We start from the raw sequence: 11,931 nt of genomic DNA on the forward strand, positions 1-11,931 counted from the left end.
CACAGCAACACTATCTCCAAAAACCAAAACCAAATCAAAATAAAACAATATATGGCATAAAATTGAACACTACAGTCGAGTCAATCTTTCTACAGGAAAACTTTTACATTTTTTTTTGATGAAAGAACATTTTACCTTAGAATTAACTCGTCTCGTGCCATCACTTTGAAGTCTGTTTCACTCAGACGAACCTATAAAGAGAATTAAAAAATGAACCCAGTGTTCTTCCTGAAGACATACATTGCCAGGCCTGGTGGACCAAGCTTGTGATCCCAGCATTTGGGAGGCAGGGACAGTAGGATCATGAATTCAAGGCCAGCCTGGGCTACATACAAGACTCTGTCTCAAAAAAAAAAAAAAAAAGGGGGGGGGTGAAATAAAGCATACAAAGCTGTTTCTACAAAGAGCTCTGTACTGAGAAATAAGAAACATCTCTCCCAAAAGAAAAAATAAATAAATAAATAAAAGAAACATCTCTCCAGCTTGAGACTTAAATGGCTCAGTACTTATTATGATTCAAAAACTACTTTATTGAGGTGGGTATGGTGGTACATGCCTGTAATCCCAGCCCTATCTGGGAGGATTGTAAATTTGAGGCTAGTCTCGGTTATGAGACCTTGTCTCAAAAAAAAAAAAAAAAAAGGACAAAAAAAAATTTACTAGAAAGTAGTTTATAAAGTGAAATAAGTAGCTTCATAGTAAGTATCATCACTAGAAACTGCCAATTAACATTCTAATGAGGTATCACTAAGAAACAGTGGTAAAGCCAAACATTAATGAGGACACAGAAAATGAACTTTTACATACTGCTGGTGAGAAAGCAAAATGGTACTGCCACTCAGACAAATAATTTGGAGAATCCTTTAAAAATGAAAAACAAAAACTAAAACTGGATGTACCATATGACCCAGCAGTTACACCCTTAAGAAATTAAATTATAAACACATTAGTAATTGCCAGGAGTTTGGATGGAAGGAAGGGGAAGAAGTGGTTATAATGGAGTAACAACAGAGCCTTGGGTGATGGTTCACATACTTTTTTTGTTTGTTTGGTGGGACTGGGATTTGAACTCAGGGCTTCACCCTTGCAAAGCAGGAGCTGTACCTCTTGAACTACACTGCCAGTCCATTTTCCTCTGGTTATTCTGGAGGTGGAATCTCGAGAACTATTTGCCAGGGCTGGATGGGAACCACGATCCTCCCAATCTCAGCCTCTCCATAGACAGCACTTCAGGTATGAGCTACCAGCACCTGGCTCAGCTATGACTCTTGATTGGTGGTAGTTACATGTGTGATAAAACTGCATAAAGTTATACATGCTCAAAGTGTATATATAACTGATGAAATCTGAGTAAGCTCTGTGTGTTATACCAATTTCCTGGTTTTCATACTGTTATTTAAGATGTCTGAAAGATATACAAGATGTTAACATTGAAAGAGGGCTCAGTAAAGGGTAGAGACCCTCCCAGTACATTTGTTTGTAACTTCCTATGCATCTGTAATACCGTAGAGTAAGAAGCTAAAACATAAGGACTGTGGGAATGGCTCAAGTGTTAGAGCAACTGCCTAGCAAGTGTGAGGCCCTGAGTTCAAACTCCAGTACTGCCAAAATAATTAAAAAATAATTCAAGGCATAAGTTGAAACTGTTTCATAAATTGAGCAGTATAAAGTGTTTTTTCCTATATCAAACGAAGATTTTTAAAGATGACGTACTGGTCCTAGTTAAGCATAAGCTTTATCAAGTTTCCTTAAATTTCTCCCCGCCCCGCCAGGGTGTAACTTGGTGGTAGAGCATTTTACTTAGTATGCATGAGGCCCTGGGTTTGGTCCCCAAGAGGACCACAGGGAAAAAATATATTTCCTTAAAAAATATTCCAAATCATACTATTAACCAGTAACATAGTAGTATTACAAAATGGAAGAGGAGAAAAGCATTAGACCAGAATTCAGTTCATGAATAAACTGATCTTATAGCTTAAGATATAAATTTCCAGGGGGGAAAGGAGGGAAAACATGAAGGGAGTAAATACAATTAAGATATTTTCTAAGCATATGTAAATATCACACTGTATCTCCCTATACAGCTACCATATGCTAATAATAAAATGTACACATTTCCGTAACATTATTTAATTGCTGACTTAAACTGTTTAATAAGCACATACCCTCATTTCTCAACTGTATTGCCTTATCTCTTACGGACAATGTTACCCTTTTCTAATACTAATCCTAAATCATGTCTATGGCATATATGTAAGAGTGACTAAACTCAAGGTAGGGATATAGAATAGGTAAATTTGAGGTTAGAAAATAAAAACTTCAGAAAGTAGATTGAAGAACTAACTACTGTAACCCTGAAAAATACAGACGTGTTTATACATGGAGATTTGAAAGCTAGGCGAAAAAACAAGTATAGGAACTTGTGAAGTAATCTCCTTTTTTGGCATCATGTATGTATGTAGCCAGAAACATTTATATAAGAAGGCTAAGAGTAAACCATGGAAATACTATTACAATATTTTCCAAAAGTTGAAAATATTCTAAAAATAGAGTGCATATTAGATGCAATTATTTGCAGACCTCTAGTGTATCTGTTGGAAAAATAAACAATACCAAATAGTCCTTCAAACTTTTATTTAAAGTGAGCCACATGGGTGCTCGCACCTGTAATCCTAGCTACTCAGGGGGCAGAGATCAGGATGACTGTGGTTGGAGCCAGCCCTATATCAAAAAAACCCAACACAAAAAAGGCCTGGTGGAGTGGCTCAAAGTGTAGGCCCTGAGTGAAGCTCCAGTACCACTATAAATAAGTGTTGAAAAAACTTACTTTTTTGGGAAGAGGTTCTTCGTTGGTCATCTTGAGTCCTAAAAAACAGTTGGAGAAAAGAGGTTCAATTTCTTTTCTGAAAAAGTAGAACAAAAACCACTCATTCTTTCAAACCAGTTATTACCACGAAGTTATGGTAAAATCATTAGATTTTTAAATTTAAATAAACCTTTTATTTTAGAATAACTTTATCCATCTATCTCTTTTTTGTGATGTTGGGATCAAATCCAGCTATACCCCTAGTCTAAAATAGTTTAATATACAAAAAAGGTACGAAAGTATTACAAAGTTCCTGTACAATCTACACCCAGTTTCCTCTTTGTTAACTGCTTCCATTAAGCAATTTTTAAAATTTTCCTTCAAAAAAATGGTTGATTCCTTTGGATGTTGCTAAAAAGTGTCAAAATTATAATTTTTAGCACACCCTCCTCCCCCATGAAAGACAAATCTTGCAGCAGAAGTGGTAACTCTGTGCTGCAGTCAGATACAGACCTAGAAGGCAGCCTAGGCATGTTGCTGAAGGGATACAGAAAGGTAATATCAGAGCCTGCTGTGGTGGTACATGTCTGTAATCCCAGCAGCAGGGAAGGCAGAAGGCTGGCCCTGGGCAAAAGCAAGAGATACTACCTGAAAAATAAACTAAGGCAAAAGGGCCAAGGGAGTATGCCTGAAGTGGTACAGCACTTTTCTAGCAAGCACAAGCCCTGAGTTCAAACTCTAGTACTACAGGAGAGGAAGACAGAGGGAGAAAAGAAAGGTAGTACCTATTTTTAAGGCTTTCCTTTTACAACATGATGTTACATTACAAGGTAGAATCTATATGGAAACAATGGCACTATATAAAGTACATGTCTGCTCCTTAATAAAAATATTACTATACTATTTAATTTTGTGTCACAGAATAATCTGCATTTCAAAAAGTACTTTAGATGCATTTATACAAAATTTACTTGACTCTGTTGGAAAAGATTAACTCAAGAGAAGAGCCCATTTATAATGCTCACTGTCTTTTAGAATGAATGCCAACAGCAGTTATTACTTATTAAGCCACAAACTCACACTAAAAAAAGCAACCAAGAAAGAGAAGCATGTAACAAACATACCTTAAATGTGTTAAAATACAAGGATGGAAAAAAAAGTATTGACTAGAAACAGCTAACCTGACAAATCTTCATGAAAATTCTATGAGCACTATATTATTTGAATCAGTATTGGTACAAGCACTTTAATTACTCCCATTATTAATTATAAACTACTAGAAATTTAACCAGAGAATTTATATATTAAACTGAGTTTTTAAAAGGTACTTAATTTCTTAGTAAATACCTGAGATTCCTCAAAAGGAAATGATTTTCCAATATCATTTTTATATAGTCAGAACTCTATAAATCAAATATTCTAATCCTACCATAATTCAACTCTTGTTTCATATTAGGTCTGTTATGTTGATGAAAGAAATAATTGTTTTAGAGAAAAACTAACTGCATCATAAAATCACTGGGTTAATTCTTCTCTTTTTAAAAAACTTTTTCTAGGGATGCAATACAGTGGTAGAAGCATGCCTTGCACACACAAGGCCCTGGGTTTGAGTCCTAGCACCCAAAAGAAAAAAGAAAAGAGAGGGAGGGAGTGGGGAGAGGAGAAAGGAAAGAAGCAAAAGATCCTTCTGTCTTATAGCATCTGGAGTAGCTGAGACCATGGGACTACATGCACCTGCCGTCACATCTAGCTGTATAACATGTTTCGTTAATCAAATTCTCTGTTCTATGATGTCATGATCATACTCCTACATTAGACAGTATTTATTTTCTATTTTTTCTTCTATTTCTCTGGTCACTGGCTACTTTAAACCTGGTTGTCCAACCTATAATCTCTGTCATAGAAAGCTGCTTAGGGACTATCCTAATCTGATAGCCATCATTCCAATCATCTGGGAAACCCTCTCCATGCTTCTCTCCACAGGTGTCTACCTGCTTCTAACTTCTCATGATTTAATGTGTCTTCACTCCATTAGACTACAAAATCTTAGAACACAGATCTCCACACAGCATTTCTGAAAAATTTTTCATTTTTTCAGAGCTAAAGAGAGTAAGTAAACATTAATAATCTCTTTTAATTAAAAAAAAAACTCAGTCACTTGAATTGTCAGGGCCTCATGCTTGCTAGGCAGGCACTCTACCACTTGAGTCACTCCGCCAACCCTTTTTGTGTTGGGTATTTTCGAGGTAATACCCAGGGCTGGCTTCAAACCTTGATCTTCCTGCTGTCTGCCTCCTGAGTAGCTAGGATTACAGGCGTGAGCCAACAGTGCCCAGTTTGACATTTTATATATTTACCTGTTTTCCCAAGATACACAATCATAAGCTCCATAATAGAATCCGTTTCATTCACTGATGGTAGCCTAGTACTACTAAGATACCACATTAAATGAATGAACAAATGAATTTGCTTCACTTAGCAGTAAAATCACAAAGGTGAATTTATTTTTTAAAAAGCCAACCTAATTCTTTTTCAGAATTACCTATACCACTACATAAAATTTTGAGACCTTAATATAACAGTGCGTTAACATTCTATGAGTGACATTTTGAAAAAAGCAATTAATCACTAAGGACAGGTAGTCTACATGTTACTTAGCTACTACCAATGCACTCTACTAACTCGGTACATAGAATTTTAACTATAAAACTTAAGTTGCTGGGTACCAGTGGCTTGAGCCTATAATCCTAGCTATTAGGGAGACTGAGATTTGGTGGATCATCGCTCAAGGCCAGCTCAGACAAACAGTTCATGAAATCCTATCTCCAAAATAACTAGCAAAATGGACTGGAGGTGGTGTGGCTCAAGCAGTAAGCACCTGCTTTTCCAAGTGCAAAGCCCTGAGTTCAAACCCTAGTCCCAACAGGAAAAAAAAAAAGTTAAGTGCATGAATTTATTCAATACAGACTAAATTCCACTTCAGACTTTATTATATGCTTCTACAACCTGACACTCTCCCTAGATTTATTTATCCTCTTAATAGATAGGATCTCATGTTCTTACTCTATAAAAATACAATTAACTGCAAACAATTAGGAATAAGTTAGATTAAGGACACTTTTAAAGGTCTGGGAAACATACGAAAGAAGTTCTGATAACCCTGGTTTTCTAGAAAAGGGTATCAAACTGAAAATGTAAAAAGGTGCTGAACCTCTCTGCCTCAGTATCCCCATCTAAAATAGATTACCACCACTATGGTCTAAAATTATTGTGCTATTTTTAAAGACAAGCATTAGTCTTTAGTATGATAACTGGCACAAAATGGACATTTAATTATTAGTTCCCTTCTCTAAAAACTCTCAATCAGTGTTTCTTGAAAAACCTGAAGGAGTAATTCATGGGTTGAGGACATCAAAGATATTCCTATTTCTAACTCTTAGTGAAGAATTCTTGGTGATTTTCCAATTTTCACAATTCTAAACCATCACTTAAATTTCTAAGGCTGGCTTACGTTACTTTTACTTTAAAAGTTTGATAATGGGCATGAGGCCCTAAATTCAAGAGATAAAAAGCTTAGTAATGGGCCAGATGTGGTACACAGCTATCATCCCAGTAACCCCAGTACTTGGAAGGCTGAGGCAGGAGATCACTAGTAGTTTGAGGCCAGCGCAGGTTTTGCAGCAAGACCCTGCCTCAATGAATATCTTTAATTTTTATTTATTTTGTGGTACTGGGGTTTCAGCTCAGGGCCTCACGCTTGCTACCACTTGAGCTACTCCACCAGCCCTTTTTTGGTGTATTGGGTATTTTAGAGATGGGGTCTCTACAACTATTTGGGAGGACTGGCTTGGAACCTTGATCCTCCTGATTTCTGCCTTCAGAATAGCTAGGATTACAGGCATGGTCCACAGCTTCAATAAATGTTTTTTAAAATCTAAATCTTCAATGTAAGTCAGGGATAGATACGTGTGCTTCTTTTTTTTTTTTTTTCTATACCGGCATTTGAACTCAGGGCCTCATGCTTGCTAGGCAGCACTCTACCCCTTGAGCCACTCTGTCAGCAAAATGTGCTGTCAGCAAAATGTGCTGACAGAGTAAGTCAACTCAGTCACAGGTCATCTCTTGGCAATTCAGTCTTAACATTTACAAAGAAAATGTTCCCTTAACCTTAGCTTATGAAAAGTCAATCTTTGCTTCAGAGTCTATGATATACCACATAGTTAACTGCAGTATGACAAAAGGCAAATTAGAATAGGCATAAGTTTTAAAAGAGTATCTATCTACAACATTCAACTGAGGTAAAATAAAACCTAATTCTCATTTTGACATTCACATTGAATGAATGTGCTAAGAAACATACCCCAGGCAATTGTTTTAGCCCCAGAAGCTCAATAACCACCTAAAGTCAATTCTAGACACATAAAGAGAAAGTATATTCTACTTAAGAATATTGTATCGTGGCATTAGAAAAACTGAATGACTGAAATGGCATTTGGAGTCAACTAGAGTTGAATCCTGAATCTTGAAGAGAAAACAATGAATGTACTCAGTGCTTATGAGTCAGACTTATTTAATAATCACAACTTTTCAAAGTCAAAGTTACTCCATATTTTCCAGGATAAAGTGACCATAAGTCATTAGGTGATTTGCTCAGGTTAAAACTGCTATTAATAAATTGGAGGTTAGAACCCTAAAATCAGTGCCTCTCAAAAAAGCTGGCAATTAATGAACGTGGATAGTTCTTCCATTGTCCCCATCCTCAATTCTGATTAAACTTGGCTAAATTACAGAAGGAAGATATAAAGAAAGGCAAAATTCAAAAAATTCAAACTTAACCAATTTAACAGTCTTTTAAGCAGGTTAAGATTATTAGTTTTGGCCTGGAGCTGGTGGCCAGCCCCAGGCAAATGGTTCAGGAGACCATATCTTGAAAAAACCCATCAGATACACCTTGAAGTGGCTCAAGGCAAAAACCCTGAGTTCAAACCCCAATACCACAAAAAAAAAAAAAAAAAAAAAGATTAGTTTAAAGATTATGTAAATTAGTACCGGAAGTGTAGTTCAAGTGGTAGAGCACTTGCTTAGTAAGCATGAAGCCCTGAGTTCAAATACCAGTACCACAAATAAAATAAAATAAAATTAGGTAAAGGTTGCGAGTATGTACACAATTCAGTTAAACTATATCTCGAATTTAAAATGTCAGAAGCACTCTTGATCCCTTAACATACAGAGAAAGAACTTGAGATGTGGAGTAGTTGTTTTGGTTGACTAGATGCCTAGCATCCCAGATCCCAATAGTTTGCCAACAGAGTCTAAGTTAGGCAACTCAGTTTTCTCTATGCAGAGGCAAGCAACAGTCAACACAAGGTAAGCTGGGAGGCACATATATATACACATATATATGTGTGTATGTGTGTGTGTGTGTGTCTGTATGTATATATATACACACCTCAATAAAATGAACCACAACTGTATGTAAGAGCTCAATCAGCTAATATAAGCCTTAGCACTGTGGTAGAAAAAGGGTACTGGCTACATATTAGAAGACCATCTTTCCCCTACTCTTCTATCAGTCAGTCTTACATTATCTTGAGCAAGTCACTTAACTCCCTAGGATGCAGTTTCCAAATCAGCAAAAAGAGGATACCAATTTTGCCTGGTTCACAAAGTGCTGCAGTACCATAAAAATACTATACAAGGGCTGTAAGCGTGGCTCAATGTGGTGGGGGCAAAAGGCCCTCATTTCATACCCCAATATCACAAGAAAAAAATTTAAAAGGTTGTAATAACTAGGATTTTTCAAATAAAATATGATCAAAACATGAACACAGGGCTGGTGGAGTGGCTCAAACCTAAGACCGCCTGCCTAGCAAGTGTGAGGCCCTGAGTTCAAATCTCAGTGCTGCCAAAACAAAACAAAGCATGAACATAAAACTTTAACATTTAGGGAAGTAAATCTCACCAGCTACATCCAAGTAACATTCACTTACAACATTGAATTCCAGTCTGATAGAACACCGTGTCACAGCCAATGAGCTATACTATTATAGGAATATTGGAAGTTATTCTCCAAGCTTAGTAATTACAAATAGAAAATATTTAGAGGCAGAAATGTAGAAAATACTTTAAAAGAGGAAGACAATTTTAAATAAAATCAAAATGATATCCTAAGTTCTGTTTTGCTAAAGGATCCACCCAAAGCAAAGTTCTGAAGAACAAGATACAAACGTTACCATTATATAGCAATGGTTAAGATTGCTAAGTAAACAATCATGAGATTCTATACCATCTACATGAAAGACACAAGTGACCTTGAACTCTGAGAAGTACTGTACAAATACAATTGTTACAACTCTCATCTCCATACCAAAATACTACTAAAACAAATCATCCTTTAGACAGACATTTTGGTAGCTTACCACGCCAATGTGTGTATGAAAATACTGAGCTATCTACCCAAGAACCGGAAGATCTAAAAGCACTCTTGGAGACACACCTACTCAAACCCTTAAAATTTAACCTCGACCACACAATAAACTACCTAGTGGATTACAATCTTTCCCCAACTTGCTTAATCAGATGATACTAAGAGAATTATGTAAGTAAACAAAATTTAGCCATCCTGAAAAGATTTTCTCATAGCTTGTAATGGACTTTCAATTGTCTACATGCTTACCAACTACAGAAATGGTCAAACTTTTAAATCAAAACACAGGTAGAATTTGTGGCCTATCTGTGATCCCCACTTATCTTCCAAGGCAATAAAATAACTAATGAAAAAGCTAGGCAAAAACTAGATAAAAAGAAGCACAAACACAACACATGACTTTACAAGCTCATCCAAGTATTTTTTACGGGGCAAAAGAATCGGTTTTTCCTTTACCATTACAATTAAAATTTGCACAGTCCTCTGAGATCAAAGAAATTATCTTCCTTCGTTATCAAAACAAGAAGCCTGGGCCGGGGACGCAGCTCAGCGGCAGAGCGCTCGCCCAGCAAGCACCAGGCCCTGGGCTCCATCCCCAGCACCGCAAGGAGAAAGGAACGTGGGCCTCTCGGCTGTCTCCACTCACTCATGAAAACGGTTTGAAACCGTCTATCGCTCTCCCAGAGATCCACGAGACTGGAAGTTCACGAAGCTGTCAAAATCAACACCTTCCCTCACAATGCATGCACCGGTTAAAAATGGAAGTCCGCCAGAGAACGCAGTAACAAGCCCCTGCGTGACGTGAGGTCGGGTAAACGAACCCTGCGTTTCCCCCTGCAGAACTCGTCTGCACCGCCGGCTCCCGGGCCAGCCAGGGAGGCCGGAGGGGGCACAGAGGCGGGGAAAGGACGAGCGCGGCCGCGGGTCCCGGGCGCGACGGTCTCAGGACCGAAGTGTCCCCGCAGGCTGCAAACGGCAGCGCCACGGGCGGGGGCGGGAGCGGGAGCGGGAGCAGGCGCGGCCCGGGGCCCGGCCGCCCTTCGGGCCCTGCGCGCCGCCTCCCGGGCTGGGGCGGCCGCGCTCCAGTCCCCAGGCCCCGCAGGCCCCGCGGCGCTCCCGCCGCCGGCCGCACCTACCTCTCCCGACGGAGGCCGCGCGGACGCCGCCAGTCACATAGGCCGAGGCCGCGCCGCCGCCCAGGCCGCCGCCGGCCCCGCCACGCTCCTCCCGCCGCAACCCCGGCGCTCCCCTTTATTTGCGGGTCTCGCTGCCACAAAATGGCGCTGAGGGAGGAAACCAGGCCCCGCCGCCCGGCCCCGCCCCGCCGCCGGCTCCGCTCCGCCCCGCCCCGCCCCGCCGCCGATCCGGACGCGCCACCGCCTCCTCCCGCCATGACCGTCCGGCCCACTCACCGACAAGTCGCCTCTCGGGCGCGGCCTCAGTCACCCGCCCGCGGCTAGGCCCCGCCGGGGCACGAAAGGCGAGGGGAGGCCGGCCGCAGGCTTAGCCCGATCGGGACCTCGACGCGTAGTGGAGCAGCTGCACCCCTGTGGCGCGCCGGGGTCCGTCCCCGGTCTCTGGCGCGCGCCCCGCAGCCGCAGGCTCGGAGGGGGTGGGGAAGCAAGCGGCCGAAGCGAGGGGACGGGCGGGCGAGGTCGGAGGTCAGCGCGAGGCATCACGGGACGGCCGCCGACGCCGCCGCCGGTGCCTGCGCTCGCCGCGGCGACCTACGGCGCGGCCTGGGCGGAGGGATCTGGGCAACGCGGCGCGCGATTGGCCTCTCGGAGGGAGGATTCCGTCCGGGATGCCTCCGCGCGCGGACGGCCAGGTGCAGCCTCGGGAGCGGGCGGTGGGCGGGAGCCCTGCTCCTTCACGCCCCGGCGGACCTCACCTTGCGCGTTTCCAGAACGTCGGACGCCGCTGCTGTCCTCGCAGCCGCGCGTGCGGCCCCTGGACGACCGGTCCGTCCCGCCTTGACGTCTCTCGAGGCGAAGCCGAGGAGCTATTGTTCTCTCACCGAGGGAGCTTGTGCTGGAGCCCGCCGTCCCGGCAGCACCTTGCAAAACAAGGGGGAAGGCGAAGCCCGTGAGGCTTTATGAACCCAATAAAATAAGTTCTGTAAGTCGATGTACTCCCTTAAGCAAGACTTTGAGTCATCTCGATTACTGGGCAAGAAGGACTTTGTTACCTGGAAGACCTGAAGCCGGTCTTCACGCTTCCTAGGGGAGGCAGGTGGTTCATAAGATTGGTCCACTTAGCAAGCTTTACCAGAACTGTTTTTCTTCAAAGAAGGCGTCCTGAAGGAAAGTGATTCATAAGATTAAAGAATAACCCAGATGATCAAAGTAGTCATGTATAATCCCAATCAGTCTGGAGAAAATATTTGCAATTTATATCACAGAAACTATCGAAAACTGGGATGGAAAAGATATGAACAGATGATTCTCAAAAGGAAAAAAGAAAAAAAGCAGTGTCCTTAAACATAAAAGTATATTCAACCTCACTTATAATGGAAATGCACATTGAGATTTCATTTCCTGGTGAGAATGGAATAACAGAATTATGTTGTTTTCCCTTGTATCTTGCAATTTCACTTTTAACCCTAGCTTTATTAAGAAGTACCTCCACAAATGGAACATATGTAGACAAGAGTATTCACTGCAGTGCTATGTGTCATAGCAAAAGTTTAGAAATAACC

At 41.2% G+C, this 11,931-nt stretch overlaps 1 protein-coding gene across 1 annotated transcript in view; it reads right to left on the reverse strand.

Moving 5' to 3' along the window:
• The window catches only part of Wtap (WT1 associated protein), a 29,324-nt gene extending 18,427 nt beyond the window's left edge, over nucleotides 1-10,897 (reverse strand). Inside the window, exons 1-3 of the mRNA XM_074071144.1 lie at nucleotides 10,646-10,897; nucleotides 2,828-2,865; nucleotides 136-191 (exon numbers count right to left, since the gene is read on the reverse strand). Of these exons, the coding sequence (XP_073927245.1) occupies nucleotides 136-191; nucleotides 2,828-2,857 (86 nt within the window). The 5' untranslated portion in view covers nucleotides 2,858-2,865; nucleotides 10,646-10,897. The remainder of the gene's footprint in view (nucleotides 1-135; nucleotides 192-2,827; nucleotides 2,866-10,645) is intronic.
• Between the last annotated feature and the right edge of the window lie 1,034 nt (nucleotides 10,898-11,931).

The sequence above is a fragment of the Castor canadensis genome, chromosome 1 (genome assembly GCF_047511655.1).
Source record: "Castor canadensis chromosome 1, mCasCan1.hap1v2, whole genome shotgun sequence".
Taxonomy (NCBI): Eukaryota; Metazoa; Chordata; class Mammalia; order Rodentia; family Castoridae; genus Castor; species Castor canadensis.